This window comes from Galeopterus variegatus, unplaced genomic scaffold, assembly GCF_000696425.1.
Source record: "Galeopterus variegatus unplaced genomic scaffold, G_variegatus-3.0.2 Scaffold129, whole genome shotgun sequence".
NCBI lineage: Eukaryota > Metazoa > Chordata > Mammalia > Dermoptera > Cynocephalidae > Galeopterus > Galeopterus variegatus.
This window is the reverse complement of record NW_007726240.1, coordinates 502,952-524,842: the sequence shown is the minus strand read 5'-3', so window position 1 is coordinate 524,842 and position 21,891 is coordinate 502,952. Positions and strand designations below refer to the sequence as shown.

The 21,891-nt window shown below is 46.8% G+C and overlaps 2 protein-coding genes across 2 annotated transcripts in view; both read left to right on the top strand.

The window, feature by feature from the left end:
• Positions 1-19,891, top strand: part of BFSP1 (beaded filament structural protein 1, filensin) — a 37,398-nt gene extending 17,507 nt beyond the window's left edge. Inside the window, exons 5-9 of the mRNA XM_008588559.1 lie at positions 965-1,057; positions 5,074-5,181; positions 13,330-13,550; positions 16,773-16,849; positions 18,711-19,891. Coding sequence (XP_008586781.1) covers positions 965-1,057; positions 5,074-5,181; positions 13,330-13,550; positions 16,773-16,849; positions 18,711-19,732 — 1,521 coding nt within the window. The 3' untranslated portion in view covers positions 19,733-19,891. The remainder of the gene's footprint in view (positions 1-964; positions 1,058-5,073; positions 5,182-13,329; positions 13,551-16,772; positions 16,850-18,710) is intronic.
• Positions 13,774-15,864, top strand: LOC103603962 (uncharacterized protein DDB_G0271670-like). Its single transcript, XM_008588547.1, has 5 exons — positions 13,774-13,794; positions 14,050-14,397; positions 14,441-14,917; positions 15,029-15,475; positions 15,517-15,864. The coding sequence occupies exons 1-5, from the start codon at positions 13,774-13,776 to the stop codon at positions 15,862-15,864; spliced, it is 1,641 nt and encodes a 546-aa protein (XP_008586769.1).
• Positions 19,892-21,891: the final 2,000 nt, after the last annotated feature.

The window sequence follows — 21,891 nt, the reverse complement described above, 5'->3', positions numbered from 1 at the left end:
CAGTGTTGCCCCCGTACCGGACCGGGGACCGGCAACGGGATTGCAACCCTCGGTGTTGCTCCCGCGCCTCGCTCACTCCAGTGAGCGGGAAACGGTCTGTATGTGGGATCCGAACCCTCGGGCGGGAGCGCCGCCACGCTTCCCAAGCGGCGCACTATCCAGTGCGCCACCGGGCCGGCCCAGGTAGTGACTTTTGTGTAATTGATATATTAGTGGAGGGAGGGAAGCAGGACAGGTCAGGGCAGGAGCTGAGCAAGGGTGTGGAATTAGCTGGAGTCCAGCCTTAGCCCTATCTCGGGATCTCACAGGTTCTGGAGACTCCTGTGCCAGTCAGTCATTGGTCTGCACTGAGGATGAGGCAGGGCCTGTGTGGCTTCCTGGACGAGATGACCATGGGTTGGCCAATGGCTGCTCTCTGTACAGGGCAATGTTATCACTCACAGAGCTGGGAACAGGCACACTGGCTGGTAAAGGGGATCAGTCATCCCTACCGTTTTATAGAAGAACTTGCATTTTAGGAGGTGTAAATAGCTTGCCCAAGTCCCCACACAGCCAGTTAGTCATTCAGTTCAGGCCTGACTGACCAAAGCCTGGTCCTTGAAACACTGCCCTGTACTGGTGTCAGAAGTGGTTCTTTGAACTCTCCAGGGCTGCTTTCATTCTCTTCTGTTCTGCTTTCCTCTCACGTCTCTGCCTCCCAGGGCTCCATGAAGACAGCAGCAAAGCACCTGTTCTTGTGAAGGTTAAAGGAGACATGAGGTGCCCACCATAGAGTGGTCACACAGTGGGTGGCTCATTGATGGCAGCAGAGTCACTGCCCTCTTCTTCACCCCCAGCTTGATCATGTCTACCCCATCTGTGAAGGTGGAGCTTGTGGAAGTATTCGTTCCTGGGCTCCCCTAGTACTAGAGGGAAACACTCGGCAGCTCAACTTCTAATGGGAATGCTTTCCCTCTCCCAACAGAATCTTCTGGAGATTCAGACCTACATCAGCATCCTGCAGCAGATCATCCACACCACTCCTCGAGCATCCACCGTGACGAGTGGGATGAGGGAGGTAAGAATCGGAGCCATGGCTGCAGGGAGAGCAGGCTGGTCCTAGAGGGAAGCTGCATCTGGAGGCTTTTCTTACACCCCCATGGGCCTAGTGAGCCTCGGCAGAGACCCAGGGAAAGACGTCGGGTGGGACTGTTAGGGGAGCCACGGTGGGTGAGGCAGGCCCCCACCCTGCTTTGCATTCACCTTGAAGTTCGCCCTTCCGTTCTTACACTCCTGCTGTAAATGCTGAGACATCTGAGGACATGCACTGCACCTCTGACCAGTTTCTTAGGTATTTTCTCTTGAGAGTAGTGGGTCATTCTTCCTTGTGTACTTTATAAGAAACTGCCAAACTGTTTCCCAAAGCGGCAGGGCCATTATTTCCTCCCCACCAGCGGTGAACGAGAGTCTCTGTTGCTCCGCATCCTCGCCAGCACTTGGTATGTTAGCTTTTTGGTTTTTTGCTCTTCTGATAGGTATGTTGTGTATCTCATTGTGTTTTTTTTTTTTTTTTCCTTTTTGTCTTTCTTCGTGACCGGCAACGGGATCGCAACCCTCGGTGTCGCGCCCGCACCGTGCTCAACCAGTGAGCGGACCGGTCTCTATATGGGATCTGAACCCTCGGTGGGAGCGCCGCCGCACTCCCAAGCGCTGCACTCTACCGAGTGCACCACCGGGCCGGCCCTCTCATTGTGGTTTTAATTTGTATCCCCTACTGGCTAATGATGTTGAGCATTTTGTCATGTACCTATCTACCATCCATACATCTTTGTTGAAGTATCTGCTGAAATCTTTTGCCAATTTTTCAGTTGGGTTGTTTTTTTTCTTATTCTCCTCGATTCGATCACACATTTCAAGTACAGAAAATCTCAAACAATTAGTGAATATATTTTCAAGACCAGGCTCTGCTAATGATTGTGTGAGTCTGACATGAAAACTATGGAGAAAGGATAGAGATTATTGAAGCCAAGTTATAAAAACTGGGGATTTGGATGTGGACCATTATTCCCAATATAATGCTCCAAATCCCTTCTTCACTCAGCTCTAGCTGCTCAACAGGATGTTGACATATTTTTTTTCCTACGGTAATTTTTACTTAGGGAAATTTATGATGTATAATACAATACATATAAAAATAAACTGAAAAGGATTCAAATTGAAATGTCACCATGTCCCTTTTCCATATGTTGTGGCAGGCTGGTACAGGGTTTGGTGGTCAACTAAGGTTTTGATTTTTGTGCAAGGATGATTTAGGACAGTGGTTCTCAACCCTGTCCTGACAGTGTTCTGGAATTGCCTAGACTTGTGCTTAGGCCATGCTCTAAGTCAATGAATGAGTTGCTGGGGGATGGTGGGTGGGACCCTACTCCATGGGGAGGCATGCTGACAAGCTGCAGAACCAGCTGGCTAGGGTAGCCGGTTGCTTGAACTTTTTCATTTCAACTTAATTTTTTTATATCAAAGCTAAAGAAATCCTCAAATTTGCTTTAGAAGATACTTTTGAACCCTGCCTAACATCACCTAAGAGGCAGGAAAGTTACCTTTGTTTTTGGCCTTCTTGGGGATATTCATGTCCAAATTGCCCACCAATTACCATTTCAGGATTCTGTTTTTCCTAAGTGATGTAACTGAGGTTGCTACAAAGGCCTAAAATAGCTCTTTCCACAGCCTTAATTTTCTTTGTCACAGATTCCTTTCCATAGACATTATTTTTCAAATTAATTTTTTCTCTAATTCAAAGATATTTTACATTTGAGCACATTTTAAATTGTATCATCTGTTCCCTTGTAACAAAACCCTTTTAAGTTGTAAGATTACAGAGACTGACTAGATTTATTTTGATATCATCAAATCAGCATCACCTGGATCTTGTGAGAAATGCAGAATGTTCAGCCCGACCTCAGACCCACTGAACCAGAATCTGTATTTTAGCAAGATCCCCAGAGTTAAGAAACACTGTCCTAGGTCAACCTTGCAAGAAAACCCAGAGTCTTACCAGCTGACCCATCCACCTACTTGCTATCAGTTGACCAGGAACCAGCCTACCACACCTCTGGAGAAGGGACATGATGACATTTTTGTTTTAATTTGCATCCTGATTTTCAGTTTCATGTGCACAGGTTATTGTGTGCACATTAAAGATGGAGAAGCACAGACTTAGAAAGCATCACATTCTTTATGAATCTTAGCTTAAACATGCTGCATACGAGTTAAACGTTTGCTTTCAGGTTTGCTTCATTGACTCTTGTTACCATCATAGAAAATGTGGAAGTCACGTTTGCACGAATGAGGATATAATTAATGTTGTTCCCTAAGATCACAGGCCAGCTGGTCAGTAAAGCATAATGTCAGTGTCCACTAGGCAGAGGCCACCCGGGACACACCCAGGGTCGATTAAAGCTGGGTTTATTTTTCACTGCAGCAAGAGACTGCACACACATGGAGATTTATGGGGCATCTTGGTGGAGGAGGGACATGGTATGGGGTCTGGGCCTGTGACTTTGGGGGAGAGGAAGATAAGCCGGGCCCTGCTCTGGATTGGGTGCTCTCAGAATGGGGATTGTCCTAAGACTGAGTATCTCGGTAATTTGTATCTCAGATGCAGAGGAGTAGCGTGTGGTTAAAGCTGTACTTGGTAGTGAAGCAGCGTCCCGCGTGTTAGTGGGAAGAGCAGCCTTGGTTATTTTTGTGGCTGCTCAGTGGTCTTTTGGTCTGTGCTCAGACATGATCACAGAGTGGTCTTGTTTCTGGCTCATTCCCCCGTGGTCTCAGAGTGACATCTTCGGGTGCTGAGTGGCATTGTTGATCAGTTTACAGCTAGGGAGCTGTGGCCTCCCTGTCAGTGTCAGCTACCAGCTGACAGCTGTGGGGCTGTCTTCCTTCCTCTTCAATGAGCATTTGAGGGCCTCCCACGCCAGGCACTGCAGGAGGCACCTTGTGGGTGGGACCCTGGGGGTGAGGAGGGGAGGAGGTGATGATGAACAGGAGCCAGGCAGTGAGCAGAGGCAGGCCAGAGAGTGGCAGGGGCCTGGCCAGAGCAGGTGTAATGGGCTGCACTGTGCTGCTGCCATGCGAGGCTGCAGGGCGAGGATGTGTGAAGTGTAGCATATTTGCAAATCTGCCATGTACTGATCCCTAGGGATGTGAGTCCTCTTCTCCCAGCCTCCCCCTTGTTGGCATCTTTGAGTCAGGGAAGTAGAGATGGAGACACAGAAAAACAAAGAAGACAGAGGCAGAGAGAGAAACAGAGACTAAGAGACATGGGGAGAGGGCAGGGAGCCAGAGAGAGAGACACCGAGCCTCTAGTTGCCGAGGCCCCCACAGCTATGCCTGCAGCCCCGCATTCTCCACGTGGTGGGGCCAGAGACCAGACCTCCACTCCTTCCAGCACGTTTGTCTTGCTCCAGCTTCCTGCGCATCTGTGCTGTTGCTCCAGCCACTTTGCGAGGTGTCTGTGAGGAGCGGCTGCCTTGGGCGTGTGGCTTGAACCCTGGAGCCCTTGGCTAGACCTGGGTTTTGATTTTGCGTGGCTTTGAGTCAGAGCACTCGGTGGAAGGCACTGCTCTTGAGCAGTCAGTCTTCTGTGAAGCAATTTGGATATTTTTGAATAAGCGGTGGAGAGGCCCATCAGGCGAGGTTGAAGGAGGATTTCTTTCCAGGCCATTCCATGGAGCGTCCTGGGACGGTGCAGCGGCCTCACCAGGACCCGCTTCCCTTTCCCCGGCACTGCGCCAATGCCTTCCACAGAGGACGGCTCAGAGCTCAGGCCCACCATCCTCTTCACAGACACAGAAAGTAGAGCCGAACGACAGTCTGCATTCCACGTTTTCCTTTTCACAGAAGGGAAACGGAGGCTTTGAGAGTCATCTACTCCTGATCACCTCCGAAAGGTTCTGCCTCCTAATACCATCACCTTGGGGGTTAGGGCTGCAACACATGAATTTGGGGGGACACATTCAGTCCATAACAGGCCCCTCACCCTTTTGTACCCTCTCCCTCATTGCATTTCCTCTGAGTCTGGCCTTCCTTGTGCAGGAGAAGCTGCTGACAGAACGGGAACTGGGTGCCCTGCGGAGTCAGCTGGAGGAGGGCCGGGAGGTGCTGTCCCACCTGCAGGCACAGAGAGCCGAGCTGCAGGCCCAGGTACTGCTCTGCACCCTCGTGTCTGCCACGTGAGAGTCAGGGTTTCCCATACATTTCATGGAGGCTTCACGTGCATGCACAAGGACCCAGCTCAATGAATGATAAACCGAACACACCTATGCACCCAGCAGACACAACATTCTGAGTAGGTGAGGGGTTTCCCGGGATGCAGGACTTTCAGCACCCACACTGGAAGGGTCCTGAGCAGATGGAGACGGGGTCTTGCAGATTCCCGGCCCCTCAGAGGTTCCTCTGGTGAGCCCTTTGAGTCACGCCCCTCCCCTACCGAGGGTAAGGCTGTCCCAGCTTCTACATTGTTGATTCATTTGCCCAGGTTAAAGTTGATGTCAAGATTAAGAAGAAATGGGCACATGCTGGGAGTTTTATCCTGGACTTGCTCAGATCTGTGCTTCCTGTTTTATTCTTCTCATGATACAATTTCTCCTTTGGAATTTGATTACAAACCTACAAAGAATGGTGTGTCAGTCTTTGCCTCTAGTTGGAAATTGGTTAGTGTAAAGCTCACATTTCTGCCCTGTCCCCGCTTTTGGGTGAAGCTGAATTTGAAAACTGAACTCAACAGAAACTCTCAGTCCTGTTTTTGTGGCTTTCCTTCTTGGTTAATGAGCTTCATGGTTCATCCCCCGTGATTCCTTCCAGTTTTCTTTCTCTTGTTATCCCACAGCTGGCCATTCTAGTAGGAAACTCTGGGTTAAAATACCGAACCTTCACACGGCCACGTAACCACATTTCCCAAATCAAAAAGTAAATTGACATTTGGTTTGACAGGTAGACATCAGGGATGAGAGAACAAAAAATTAAAAAATTTGATTCTTTATAAAACCTAGAACATCTGGATGTTATATGTTACTCTGTCTCTATCCTGCCAGTGCCCATAAAATTGAGCAAAATTTAAAGCCACAGCTAGAGGCGGTGTTTTTCATGGATGTCCAGTGCCTGCACAACTGCTTAGCTCTCATTTTGTAACCTTAGAGTTTAGACATCCTAATTCCCACTCAAACATGCACTGCCCAACAATCTCACTATGCAGCAGCTTGTGGGGCCACTGGAGAGCAAACTAGGCTCTGTAATTGTCCCCCGAGCCAAAGATTACAGCTGGAAGAATTAAGGAATGCCTTTAAGACTCTGCCTTCTCAGGAGACAACCCAAGATCAGGGACCAGATGCCTCATCTTGTGACTTAGTCATGTGTGATTTCTTCTGAGGCCCTGAGAAGATAGAAGGAAGCGGTGTGTGGGTGAGAGAGATATGGGGTGTGTGTGTGTATGTATGGCGTGTGTGTGGTCTATGAGGGTACTTCAAAAAGTTTGTGAGAAAAATAGAATTAAAATATGCACAAATCTATGAACCTTTATTTTTATGGTTTTAACATTTACATGTACATTTTTGTGGAGTATAGTGTGTTGTTTTGAATTCCTTTTCTTTCCTCTTTGGTGGCTGGCTGGTGTGGGGATCTGAACCCTTGACCCTGGTGTTATCAGCACCACACTCTAAGTGAGCCAACCAGCCAGCCCACTCATGAACTTTTTGAAGTGCCCTCGTTATGTGTGTTGTGTGTGTGGTGCGTGTGTGTGTTGTGTGTGGATCAGGTTAAGTTGTGATTAGGGAAGTGGATGCAAGCCCAGTCGTGGTCCTAGAGACCAATGTTTTCCAAACTGCTAATTACAACTCATTATTGGGTGTAAAATGAATTCAGCAGAATCAACTCGCATTAAAAAAGAGAAATCAACAACACTAGACTGAAATAGAATAAGGAATAACAGAGCACATAGCAAGTAAAAGGTAGGATTTGTTTCTGAAAATTTTGTATTCAATATTTATGGATATATCTGTTTGTTCAAATGCACACACATACACATGTGTATTTATCCGATGTGTGTGGCTTGCAACGTGAAATGTGTTTTTTCCTGTGGCTATGGTGATAATGTTGAAATCCACTGCCTATCTTTCTCAATACTGAGAAAGATGAAAGAGCCTAACCTGATATGATAAATTCCAGTTTCAGAGCAAAAGGAATGTTTCTCTTTTATGTACATATATGTATTTGTTGAATATAAAAATAAGAAATTTCATAAAGGATTAACCTAGTTTATTCTGAGAAAGTGAAATAAATCTATCTGGTTGGCCACCTGTTCTCACCCTTAGCTGCTACCAAAAGACTTACTGGTTTTACTGTGATGTCCTCATCTCTCTGAAGCAGGCATCTTAACCTTCTCTTTGGGGCCATCCCCCCACCCCCTCCACCTTTGGTAGTCTGGTGAAGCCTGGGGACTCCTCAGAAAAATGTTGTTAAAGCCATAAAATAAAGTCCAGTTAATTAAAAGGAAACCAATTATATTAAAACAGTTGTCCAAATGTTATCAAATCATTTCATATATGATAATACACGTTCTTATATTAAATAAAATCTAGCAGTGGGTCCAATGGAACATAAGTTGCATTAGTCTTCTGTTGCTGCCTTAATGAATTACCACAAACTAGGGGTTTAAAATAGTACCCCTTTACCATCTCACAGTTCTTTTTTTTTTGTCTTTTTCCGTGTCCGGCAACGGATCGCAACCCTCAGTATCGCAACCCTCAGTGTCGCCCCCGTACTGGACCGGGGACCGGCAACGGGATCGCAGCCCTTGGTGTTGCTCCCGCACCTCGCTCAGCCAGTGAGCGGGAACCAGTCTGTATGTGGGATCCGAACCCTCGGCGGGAGTGCCGCCGCACTTCCCAAGCGGCGCACTGTAGCAGTGCGCCACCGGGCCGGCCCCCATCTCACAGTTCTGTAGGTTAGAAGTCTTGGCAGGTTCAGTTGGTTTCTCTGCTCTGGGTCTCACAAGGCTGAAATAAAGGTGTTGGCTGGCCTGGGCCCTTGTCTGGAGGCTCTTGGGGGAGAATTTCCTTCTAGTCTCATTCAATTGTTGGAAGAATTCAATTCTTTGTGCTTGTAGGACTGAGGACCCCGTTTCTTTTCTGACTTCCGCTTCTGCCTTTCTCTGCTTCTGCTTTTAAGGGTTCATGTGATTAAGGATAATCTAGAATAATCCCTCCTCCCTTTTTTTTTTTTTTTTTTTTAAGGTCAATTGATTAAGAACCTTGATTACATCTGCAAAGTCCCTTTTGCCATGGAACATATGCATGGGTATAACACCAAAGGGCACATATCAGGGGACCAAAATTCTGCCTAATTAGCTCTAATTAAAACTCAGACTTGGCTGGGCACACCTGGGAGTTTCTGACTTAGGTGTGGGGTGTGTCCGGAGAATGCATTTCCAAGTTCCCAAGTGATGTTGATACTGCTGGTCTGGGAACCACACTTCAAGAACCACCAGTGTAGGGGTGGGTCCCAGGTTGGGTCAGAATTTTCTGCGTTTTTCTCTGAAAAACCAGAATTTTCTCTGGTTCCCCTGAGTCCCAGGCTTGGGCCCTCTACAACCAAATTCAAAATGTTCATGGCTGAATTTCTGGTGGTTTCCAGAGGTTTTAGTGGTTTCCCAAAGGAGTAGCTAAGCTCAGAGCTCTTAGGGAGATTCGGGTACAAGGCTTCTTGGCAAGGCCAGTACTATAACTGGGGACTTGATTGGCAGCCAGAGGAGGGAGAGCTTCTGGCAGGGCTGTGGCAGCTGGTTCTGCCTATGGTCAGGGCACTGGCACTTCCAGAATCCTTCATAGCAAGGGTTCTCAGGGTGAGGGATCTGGCCCAGCAGCATCAGTGTCACCTGGGAACTTGTCAGAAATGCAAATTCATGGGCACATCCCAGACCTACTGAATCAGGAACTTTTTGGTGGGGGCCAGCAATCCCTGTTTTAACAAACTCTCCAGGTGATTCCACAGGCTCAAGTTTGAGCAACCCTGGGCTGTTTGGAGCTGGGGTCCCTCCTTCAAGGAAGCTGAACACAGACACAAAGACCGCTGGAGATGGCACTTCTTGCAGGTAGAGGAGAAAGGACAGGCAATTCTGGTTCCCTAAATTGCATCGACTGACAGTTTCTGTGACAGGGAAGTGAAAAAGGCTTACTAATGGCTAAGTGGAAAGCTCCCGGGTCTCATTTCTCATTTAAGTCACTTAGCACCATCTAGTGGTTAGTTTTGGGAAGACACTGCGTGATAGGCGAAGGACACTGATTTCTTCTGTTTCTTTTTAAAGAAAAGACCTTGGGCTCAAAGATGTCTGGGGTCCTAAGCGGACCGAAGCATGAGCTTGCCCCTCCATATGGGGCCCACTGTCAGGCCCCTGCCTGTGTTCCTGCCCCTCAGCTGCTCACAGCCCAGCGGGGAGACAGATTTAAACCAGACGGTCTAGCGGTCCAAGCAGAAATGTGGCTGTCATCTTGCTCAGGGTGAAGTTCGGGTTGCAGCGTGGCCCATCTCTCCACCTGCCTCTCTCTCCAGTGTCCTCTTGGCTACTCCTCTCGATGTGACCCTGGGTCACCCTCCCTCCTCTTCCTCTCCTGACCCCTTCTGTGGTTTCTGGCACCTGCTCCTTTGCTCACCACTTTGCTTTTTCTGGAAGTCTCTTTCCTTCCTCGATACTCAGGACCCCCCGCCTCCTCCTGGAAGTCTGCTCCGTTTGTTCTGGGATGCCCTGGGCATGTCTCTGGGACTGAACTGCTTCCTGCTGGACTATGAGCTCCTAGAGGATGGACTGTGTCTTCCTGTCCAGCAGCCAGGCTGGCGCTTGTGGCACTTGACCTGCGCCGAGGTGGCTCACACCACAGGCATCACCTTAATTCCCTTTCAGCTCATGGATCTGGATCAATTCAGGCAGATCAGCCACCAGTTAATTGTTGGAAGGTGCCCGAAAGTCACTTCATGGAGCTTCCCCCAGGGCAAGAGTTCCTCCCACCTCTCTGCACAAGAGGACATCAGCCTTTAAAACATGTATCCTTCAAACAAACAAATACACACACACACAAACCAACCAACCAACCACCACCACAAGAACAAACCATCAAATTGTGAGATAGAAAAAAGATTGTACTTGCCCAGGAGGGTAGAAAGGGGGTAGATGACCTAGTTTGTGACAACCCTTTGTAATTCTACTTCCAGTTTAAAAGTTTGCTAAGTGAAAATGCTCAAGAAGGGATCTGTGTGTGGGTCACATTGAGTCCCCTGTGGGAACAGGTGGGTGGTGCTGCTATACAGGGGAATGGGGAGTTTTCCAGGGGCTCTGCAGTGCATGAGCATGTGCCTGTGTGTTTGCACACGTGTGTGTCTGCACACTGATCTCCCGCAGCAGGGAGGAAGCTGAGGCAGGGAGGGCCCACGATTTCAGGAAGTGTCTCACCCTGTACAGGTGGTCTGAATCACTCTGTGGTATTTGTGGGCAGGTCACTTTGCCTGTGTCTCTGTTTCCTCATCTGTAAGGGAATAATAACAGCCACAATCTGTAAGGTCATTGTGAGGTTAATGAGCTGACCCAGGTTAGGACCCGTTAGCACAAACCATTACTCCTGCCCTGGGCTGGGGAATCCATACCCAAAGAGGATGGTAGGTTCTGTTTTTCTCTATATTACGGGACATTTCAAACATATGGAAAACTGAGAGATGGTATCAGAGCCCTCATGTCTCCATCCCCAACACACAGCCCCTCTTATGTCATCTCCAGCCCCACGCTTTCCCTTGTGTGATTCTGAAGCTTCTCTGAGATGCAGGCCTCAAAAGGGTCTCTGGAATCTCCTTATTTCTCAGAAACATTTCCTAGAGCATGTGAACACTGGTGTGGCTGCACAGGAGGTGGTGGGGTGACTTGCTGTTGGACCTTACAGGTGACTGTTCAAGTAGAGATTTCTTTATGAGTCACAGAAAGCCAATCAAACTAGCTTCAACAGGAAGGGCACTGTCTTGTTTTATTTCGAAGTAATTTTAGACTTCTGAAAACCTGCGGAAATACCACAGAGGTTTCATATACTCTCCACCCAGCTTCCCCAAATGTTAACCTCTTAATAACCACAGGACAGTGATGAAAACCAGGGTTAAGGATGATACCATACTGTAAATAGACTGTACTAGAATTTCACCAGTGACTCCACCTATGTTTTTTTCTGGTCTGGGATCCTACTTGCATTTACGTATTGTGTCTCCTTAGTGTCCTCCGGTCTGGGACAATTTCTGTCTTCCTTTGTCTTTCATTACCTTGATGCTGTTGGAGAGTCCAGGTGGGTTCTTGTGCGGGACATCCCTCCACTTGGGTTTCGCTGATGTTTTCTCAGGATGAGACTAAGCTTCTGCATTTTTGGCAAGAACCCCATGGAAGTGATATGCATATCTCCTTATCTCCATATGTCTTTCTCCAGGTGCTGTTAACTTTGATCGCTTGGTTAAGGCAGTGTCTGCCAGGTTTCTCCCCTGGAAAGGTACTCATTTTTTTCAAAGGAGCAGAGTTCAAAAGGCAGCATGTGAAATCTGAGAGCAGGTTCAGCGGGAACCGGGAAGCGGGGTCTGAGGCAGCTGCTCCCTCTGTCCCCTCCCCTCCTCCCCTCCCCTCCTCTGCCTTCTCTTGCCATGGGCTTACTCATCTGTTTCTCTGTCCTTTGGCTGCATTTCTTTGCCTCTCTGAAGAATCGCCTTCTTCATTATGAAGGATCACCATTCCAGAATGGCAGCCTGAGACCCCAGCTGATGCGTCTTGTGAGTCTAGAACCTGCCACCTACCTTGCTTCTGTTTCTGAGATCTCTTTCCAAATTCCCGGGAGAGAAGGTGTAGGCTAGGCCAGTTCAAGTCAGGTCTACCCCTGGTACTGTAGCTCTGGACAGGAGCGTGGGCTCTTATTGCTGCCAGGACCCTTCCTGTGGATTGATGGAGCAGTCACCACTCAAAGGGATGGCACGGGTTGACAGATGTCTTCCCCAAGTGCTTAGTGCATGTACCTTTTCCTCCCGCCTCCCCCCTATCTGATGCAGCAGTTATATTCCTGAACACCTCTGTAAGCTAAGTCTTCAAATGCCATTACTTAGGGAACTTGGCTGTTCCAAGGCCATATCTGTATAAAGTGAAAAATCAGATTGTAATAGGAGTGATCGTCCTCCAGTGTGTACATTTAGGTCTGGATGTAGGAAATGCCATACATGAAATTGAATACAGACACCTGGCTAGCTGGACCAGTTCATCAGTATCCCCTGTGAGCTGGTTAGAAATGCAGAATCTCCAGCCCTGCCCCCGCCTTCTGGGTCGGAGCCGCATCTTAACATCCTCAGGTGGTTCTGATGCATGTTGTGGTCTGAGAGATGCTGCTGTAGGTAGAAGTGGTTTTTTTGGTTTATTTTGTTTTGGAGGACACTGCATGTGGAATTCTTTCCTAGTTGAGAGTGAGATGTAAAGGAGGCATGACTACAGATATTAAGCTTGTAAGTAAGTGCGTTCATGGGTCCTTATGCGTCGTCACAAGCTCTTTAAGTGAATATAAAGCCACCTGTTTCTATTATCCTGCCTTAATTTTTATGTGCCCTGCATTCATATGCGAGGGTACTTCAAAAAATTCATGGAAAAGTAGAATTGAAAGATAATACAAATCTTTCCATGAACTTCTTGAAGTACTTTCCTATAAATAGTGTTTCCCTAATGTTCTTTTGTGTATACACAACTGTGCACACACATATATTTTAGCTACCAAAACATAAATGTATCTTCACTGATCAAAGCTCAGGAGAAAATTGAAGCACCATAGTGACTGAGTGAGAACAAGGAAAGTTTTTTCCCCCTAAGTATTTCAGTACAAGAAGCATCTTGTGTATTTAATATGTGTTCTTCTTTTTACTTTTTCTTTTGGCTATTGGATTTATGCAAATTCATTAAAGCATGAAGAATGTACTTTGTATGAATTATATGTATGGTTCCATGGACAGTAGGATTTCTTTCTATTTTTGGGTTTTTCATCTTCAGACTGCCTTTGTGGGGGGCTCTGTTATGGGCTAATCCCAGAGGGTGCTGGTGTTAGGGCAAAGAGACAGGAGCTCAGTTTTCACATTCCTCTTTGGTTTAAGGAATCCAAAGTGCTTGATTGCTAATCTCTAACTGACAGAGAACAAACAAACAGAACAAATAAAACCTCATACACCAAGTCGAGGTTCTCCCGGCAAAGTCCATGTCTCAGGTGAGAAGGTGGGATGGATTTCCTTACAGTGTGTCTTTGCCCACAGACAACAACCCTGGAACAAGCTATTAAAAATGCCCATGAGTGTTACGATGATGAGATTCAGCTTTATAATGACCAGATCGAAACCCTGCGTAAGGAGATTGAAGAGACTGAGCGGGTTCTGGAGAAGTCTTCCTATGACTGCCGGCAACTGGCAGTCGCCCAGCAAACCCTGAAGAATGAGCTGGACCGGTATCATCGGATCATTGAGATCGAAGGCAACAGGTGTGTTAAGGATCTGTGACTGCAGGCCCCAGAGAACGTGCCCTTCTCCCCATCCTGGCCTCTTATTCATTGCAGGAATCCTTGTTGAGTGTCTCCTGTTTGACAGGCACAGTTCTAGGCAGTGGGGACGTGGCAGGGAATGAAACACAAAAATCCCTGACTTTATGGAGCTCGAATACTAGTGGGGGAGAAAGATGATGAAAGGATGTGTGACAGAGGGAATATGACCTGTGACAAGTGCAGGGTGGAGGGGAGTGGTGTTGGGGGTGATGGTGGGAATGCTTGAAACTTGAAGTGGGGTGGCCAGAAAGGTCTGCTCACTGAGAAGGCTGCTTTATGTTCATAGCCTCCTAGCCGGTGAGATAATCAGGAGGACTGAAGACGTGCTGGAGGCGAGGTGCCTGGCATAGTGCTTGGCGCCTAGTTGAGTCAGTTATGTGGCTGTCCATGTGCTGCCTGATCTCCTCGGTGATGGAGCTGTGCCTTGAGCCCCACTTAGTTCAAGACAGTTGGGAAATATCTCTCTATCTCTACCTCTCCCTGTCTCCACATCTGCATTTACATCATCTACATCTACATATGCATCGTCTATGTCTGCATCACCTACACCTACATCATCTACCTCATCTACACCTACATCATCTACCTCATCTACATCATCTACCTCATCTACATCATCTACATCATCTACATCATCTACACCTACATCATCTACATCATCTACATCATCTACATCATCTTCACCTACATCATCTACATCATCTTCACCTACATCACCTACCTCATCTACACCTACATCATCTACCTCATCTCCATCATCTACACCTACATCATCTACCTCATCTACATCATCTACCACATCTACCTCATCTACACCTACATGATCTACCTCATCTACATCACCTTCCTCATCTACATCATCTACATCATCTACACCTACATCATCTACCTCATCTACATCATCTACATCATCCACATCATCTACACCTACATCATCTACATCATCTACATCATCTACATCATCTTCACCTACATCATCTACATCATCTTCCCCTACATCCCCTACCTCATCTACACCTACATCATCTACCTCATCTCCATCATCTACACCTACATCATCTACCTCATCTACACCTACATCATCTACCTCATCTACACCTACATCATCTACCTCATCTACACCTACATCATCCACCTCATCTACACCTACATCATCTACCTCATCTACATCATCTACACCTACATCATCTACCTCATCTACATCATCTACCACATCTACCTCATCTACACCTACATCATCTACCTCATCTACATCATCTACACCTACATCATCTACCTCATCTACATCATCTACCACATCTACCTCATCTACACCTACATGATCTACCTCATCTACATCACCTACCTCATCTACATCATCTACCTCATCTACACCTACATGATCTACCTCATCTACATCACCTACCTCATCTACATCATCTACCTCATCTACACCTACATCATCTACCTCATCTACACCTACATCATTCACCTCATCTACACCTACATCATCTACCTCATCTACACCTACATCATCCACCTCATCTACACCTACATCATCTACCTCATCTCCATCATCTACACCTACATCATCTACCTCATCTACCTCATCTGCATCATCTACATCATCTACCTCATCTACCTCATCTACATCATCTACATCATCTACCTCATCTACATCATCTACATCATCTAGACCTACATCATCTACCTCATCTACACCTACATCATCTATACCTACATCATCTACCTCATCTACATCATCTACACCTACCTCATCTACCTCATCTACACCTACATCATCTACCTCATCTACACCTACATCATCTGCCTCATCTACATCATCTCCCCCATCTACATCATCTCCATCATCTACATCATCTACCTCATCTACACCTACATCATCTGCCTCATCTACATCATCTGCCTCATCTACATCATCTACCTCATCTACATCATCTACATCATCTACATCATCTACATCATCTACATCATCTACATCATCTACCTCATCTACACCTACATCATCTGCCTCATCTACATCATCTGCATCATCTACATCATCTACTCCCACATCATCTGCGTCATCTACACTTACATCATCTGCATCATCTACATCATCTGCATCATCTGCATCATCTACCTCATCTACATCTACATCATTGACATCATCTGCATCATCTGCATCATCGACATCTACCTCTACCTCTATGGTTATACCAATATCCATATCCATAGACGCCCTTCAGACAACAGTTTGGGTATTAAGCCATGATTCTTTCTTCATTCAGTCTTGCTAATTTTCTGGGTTTCAAATGAGTTGAAGGAAAAGCCCCCCTGAAGTACTCCACAAGCAGCAGTTCTTCCCTGCACCCTGGGCACTCTATTTTGGCTGTGAGTGCTCGAATGTTTAGCAGGAAAAGCAAGATTTTCTGTTTCTTTTTCTAGTTATGGTCAATGTATCTTTCATAATTCCTATTATATTTATGTGAAGGTGAATGCTTTTTGAGCACATTTATGAAAATAAGTCATGAACTGGCATTTAAATGTCCTCCTGAGCATTTTTGTTTTGGGGGCAGCGTGTCACAGGTAAATGAATGCTATTTTTGTTTGTTTGTTTATAACTACTCGTTTTGATATAGTTTCAAATTGGTTGAAATGTTGCAAGCATAGAACAAGGAACTTCTGGATACTCTTTGCACAGCCTTACCAGTTGTTAACCTTTTGTCTCAACTGCTTTATCACGTTTTTTTCTCTATATATGTAATGCATATTATTTTTAAAAAAACAAGTTGGAGATATCATACTCTGTTTGCCCTAAATACTTCAGCCTGGGATGGCAACTTTTTGATTAAAAAACAAACAACAAAACAAAAACCCTGTCCCACAGAGAAGTGGCATTTTTAGATTATAAGCAATCCCCACCTTGCTGTGTTTCTGTAGTTGTTTCCCAGTTTGTGATTTGAGGTCAAGGAAACAATGATTTCCTTTCCATCCTTATTCAGTGTGTAAATTTGTATTCAGTTATCTGTTTGAAAATATATATAATTCATGAGCAATTTGATTGCGAGAAAGCTTTTATTATATTTGCTCAACATTAGGGAGAGCCTGTCTTGCCCCCAACCATGTATTTGGCTTGATGGATTTAAGATGGTGCCACCTCTTTCTGGTTCTTTCTGCCAGGCTGAGCTCTGCTTTCATTGATGCTCCCATCATCCCGAGCCATACCACTTCTCTCAGCCTTGGATCCAGTGGGAAAGGTAACACTCCCCAACCCTGGCTTCTGCTTCATTTGTCTTGTGAAAAATGAGATAACCAAGTGGCTTTCTTCCTGACATTAACATTCGTGCTCCCTTGCAATCCATCGGAAATTAAATGCTTTTATGTAAGGGAGGTCTCCTTCCCTCCTTCTCTGATGTTCTCCCTCGGGTTTAGCCAAGTGACTGAGCTGAGAAGGTTATAAAGAGGAAAATCGACTGGAGGATGGGCCACCTCAGGATGCCATCCCTGGTCACGAAGCATTTCATTGGGGGGGAAATACAATTCAGTAGTCACTGCTTACTTCTTCGTTTCGGCAAGAAGTGAATATTGAATTGTATTTTCCCTCCCAAGTGAAATGAACTCATCTGTGCAAAGGTGCCTCACCCGGTGTCTGGTGCAGAGCAGGTGCTCCGTTCTTGTTCATTTTCTCTCCCCTTCAAAACTGAGCAGAAACAGCTTAGTAAGCACGCGTGGCTTCTGCCTTCAGCGTTGGGTCTTTTCGGAATGGTTTTGCACACATGTGAGATGTCACCTCCCATCTGAATCTCCCGGTTCTGAACAAACACAGCGTTTTGGGAGAACAGACAAGATGGTAATGTTGATGCTCATACTTACAGGGCCTTTCAGTCCATGCTTCTCAGACGGCTCTGAGGGGTTGGTGGAGATGGGGTCCAGAGTCAGAACGTCATTGGAAGGGCTGTGGCCCTGGGCCAGACATGCAGGGCGGCTCCACAGGGGGCAGCCCCTGCAGGGGGTCCCAGCTAGGCTTAGGGCTCTGTTGTTGCTGTCCTGAAATTCACAGTTACTTTGAACAAGGGGTCTTGCATTCTCCTTTTGCACCTGAAATCCTGTGCCTGGTCCCATAGCTCCCCCTTCTCCCATAGCAGCTTCCACGGCTTTCCTTTGACAAGTTCCTCCTGCATCCCCTTCTCCCTCGTGGCTCCATGACCCTGCCTGCCCTCTCTTCCCACTCAGATCACCATCATGAATCAACCTGCAATACATGCTGGGGCTTTGTCTGTCTTAGTCCTGTGGTTACTGGTGGGAGGGGATGGAGAAGACCTTTGGGATGAAAAAGGTTAAATATCCTATGTGAGTGGAGCTGGAAAGCCTGAAAGATTACACAGGGTGAGCTTTTGTGTGTGTTTTCTTCAACTCCCAGTTTTTCCTTTCAGCTCATCTGAAGAAATGAGGATGGTTTTGGAAACAAGGGATTCCTGTCATTTCTGAATTCAAGAGCCTCACTTTCTTTTCAGGCTCAGGAGGGAAGGGGATGCCCATCAAGGGGTGATGATGTGTATTTAGTGGGGGATAAATGTTGAGTGAGGGAGATATACTGTGGATGGATTCGGTCCCCAAGCCTGAAGTCATCTGAACATGTGAGGCCCAGGCAGCTCTGCCGACTGTCCTTTGAGGAAGGCAGAGGAGAGAATGGCCTTGTGGAATGTGTTGTCTAGTCTGTGGATCCAGGTTTGCGCGGTGAGTTCAGCAGGGACTGTAGTTGGGGTGGCAGTATTGCTTTCACTGAGCGTCATAGCAGTGGAGTTATGTGTCTGTGCCCGATGTGATAGTGAACTCTGAGCGCCAGAGCAAGCAGCACCTTCCCTTCCCTCTGGAGGCCCAGAGGGACCCACTGGCTTGTCCAAAGTCACACAGCTGATGGGCAGAGCTGGGACCTCCACGTGGGCCGTGGAGCTGCAGGTCCAGGGCTTTTTCCCTGTTGCTTTTGCCCATACGTAGGAAACTCCACCCTAGTGCTAGGCACTTGTCTCCCATATAGTTGGCCTATTTTCCAATGCATATAGCTTTTTCCTTGACAATTATCCTTGACTTACAGCCTGTGTGTGTGTCTTTTTTCAGATCTTGCCAGGGTTGTGCAGGATATAACAACAGCAAAACCAAGACAGAAAGCCCTCCCCAAGAATGTACCAAGGAGAAAAGAGATTATAGCTAAGGCAGACGAAACTCAGGAAGATGCACCATTAAGAGGTCTGGAAGATACAAAGCCGGTGCAGGTGATCCTTAAAGAGGAAGTTGAATGTAAGCTTCAATCAGGGGCTGAAGGAGCAAGTCCCCCAACACAAGATGGGGCTCCGGAGGATGTGCCAGATGGAGGGCAGATCAGCAAAGCCTTTGGGAAACTACGCAAGATGATTAAGGAGAAGGCAAGAAGCCCCAAAGAGCCCGAACCCAAGCCTGAGCCCAAGCCTGAGCCCGAGCCCGAGCCCCAGCCTGAGCCCAAGCCCGAGCCGGAGCCCGAGCCCCCCACTGACCTCTACACCAAAGGGCGGCATGTGCTGGTCACAGGGGATGCCAGTTATGTGGACCCTGAGTTCTGTTCCTCCTCCCTCCCGGCCAAGGGTGGGGTGGCTGTTTCCACTGAGGAAGACACCATGCGTCCTGATGGCCATGTGGAGCCCTCTCCTGAGCAGCCCAAGCCTCCTTTGGAGAATGGACAGGGGGAATCTCAGGGGGGAGAAGATGGACACCCGAGCAACCAGCAGTCTACAGACGTAGAGAGTGAGATAAGTGACAAAGAACTGAAAGGCCCCAGGGAGAAACATGATGGCCAGAAGGAGGAGGCGGGGTCCAGGAAACCCTGTCCTGGGGTCACACCTGCTCCAGAGGGACCATCTACACAGCAGTCTCAAAGGCCTGGGGCCTCTCAGAATGGATCAGAGAATCACGGGAGCAGGAGCAGCAGCCTGCCAGAAAAAAGCCCTCCCAGGGCTTTGGCATATAAGAAGGTAGAAGTGGTGGAATCCATTGAGAAAATTTCAACGGAGAGCATTGAGACGTACGAAGAAACCTCTGTCATCATGGAGACCACGATTGGAAAGACAAAGGCAAACAAGAAGAAACTGGGAGAGAAGGGCTCTTAAGATGTCCAGGATCAACGGGAGAAAATGTCTTTGGGCCACTGTAGGGGAAATGCATTGATATCTTAGAACAAATGAGAAAAGAGTGAGGGTTCCTTGTTTGGATTAGACCCTAGTTGACCCGTCTGGCATTGCCAGTGAAGCCTTCATTAAAAAGTTTTCTTTGCTTGCATATTCTCTGTCTAATTAATAGGGGCCTTGGAAATGTAGGAGGCTCAGCCATGCTCAGGACAAGGCTCTTAAACAGCCATCAAGCCATCCTCATGTAGGAAAGAGACCTGCGGTTTATCATGGTTCATTTAGAGACGCATTAGAGAGTCAGGTGATGTCTGGATCTCACTGAGAAAAATGCTAGTTGATGACACTGGCTTGTTTTCATTTCATTTTAAGCACAAGTGCATGCTTTTGTGGATGACTGTTTTGTTAGAGAGAAAATTATTGAAGGTATCTAAGTTTGGGTTCCCCCAGAAGCTGATCCTGAAGCAGTGATTTGAATGTAAAAAGTTGCAATGGAACGTGATCCCAGGAAGCCCCAGTAGTGGCGTGGAGAGGGAGACGGGGAGGCAGGCGGCCAATGAGAGGCGTGTTACCAAATCAGAGTGCACCCGAGGGCCCCTGGCACTGAATCCCACTGAAGAGCTCTGGGGGGCAGAGTAGAATGTGTGCCTCAGTGTCACCTGCCCCAGGGGTGAGGCAGCTGGGTGTTAATCTGCCAGCTGTCAGTTAGTTCAGAGGCTGCTCAGGGTGTTAACTCTGGGGCCAGGAAGCCCTGAGGCAGAGAAGTACAGGAGCTGGCATTTGGAAGTCAGACGTGGAAATATGTGGATGTGGTAAGAGTGGAGGGCAGATAGGCCGGGCACCAGTGCCATGTGCTGCAGCATGTGTACTGGATGTAGTTTTGCATGAGATACTTAAAAATTTCTTACTTGGAGATTGCGATCCTAGGTCAGGTTTCAAGAAGCAAACTCAAATGTCAGTGCACAGATTCCTTGTTTGGAAGTTAATCAGTCCAACGAGCATTTATTGAGCTTATCCTGTGTGCCAGACAGTGTGCTATGCTGATGCGGCGGGGGAGATTTTTCAGATTTATTAATGATTTCAATTACCATAATATAATCCTGTCACACGTGAGTGTGTGTGCTCTCTAGTGTACACACACACACACACACACACACACACACACACCCCGTGCACACAAATACTGTCATATCCTAAGAAATAGAAATTACTCTAAGCCAGAATCATTACAAAAATATTGATGTTGCCCTTGGGCCTCTATTTTCTATTAACAGTATGAAAATAAGTTTTTACTTATACCAACTAAAACATAACTCCTTCCCTGTGTAGATGCTCCAAAATATATTAAGGGCACTGAGTAAATGTACTTAAATGGATTATTGCATTGGCCTAAAAAAAAAGCATCTGTCAAGACAACTACACGTTATTAGAGAAAACTGACAGGAGCACAAATTACATTCTATGATTCCTTTGTTATGAAAAATAGAATACTAAATGGAGTCACCATTCTATTTAGAGCTTTAAACAATCTTGTTCTGAATTCATTTGAGGTTTTGATTTCAAGAAAGAAACATGCTTTTGCTGTTCTTTTAAAAAGATAAATAGAGAACCCACTCCACTGCATAGTTTTGAAATATTTATCACTTCAAAGCTGAAGAGAGAATGATGGAAACCATTAGCTGGAACAACCACTGCAAACCCTTTCTTTTCTCTATCGAGTCTTTTTATTTTTTAGACTATGTGGTCAGTGAATATTCCATTTAAAAAGGCAGGGGGTTGTCTGGGAAAGAAAGGTCATTTTTATATTATATTCAATCAGTCAATGAAGAAAATGGATTGGGGGTCTGTTCTGTGCCAGGCACAGTCTGGGCATGGGTTAGTCAGCAGAGAAAATTAGACCTGGATCTGCCCTCGCAGACACGGCGTTCTGGGGTGGGGAGAGAGGAGGAAGGAGACGCGCGAGCAAGCAGACAACCAAGAGTAGGTCAGAGACAGTGCTAGGAAGGAAGTCCAATAGGTGCATGCTATGGTGACTGGGGATCCACTTTAGATTGCGTGGTCAAGGAAGACTGCAGAAGAGAGGACATGTGACGCGAGTGACAAGATGGGCCGTGTGCACACCTGAGGGAAGAGCACTCCAGGCA

What these genes read in the sequence shown, in the direction of transcription:
- LOC103603962 (XM_008588547.1), top strand. Translation starts at nt 13,774, where the DNA reads ATGACCTGTGACAAGTGCAGG. An exon ending in TGACCTGTGACAAGTGCAGG is followed by an intron (nt 13,795 to 14,049) that starts GTGGAGGGGAGT and finishes AGCCCCACTTAG; the next exon opens with TTCAAGACAGTTGGGAAATA. An exon ending in CATCATCTACATCATCTACC is followed by an intron (nt 15,476 to 15,516) that starts TCATCTACACCT and finishes TACATCATCTGC; the next exon opens with CTCATCTACATCATCTACCT.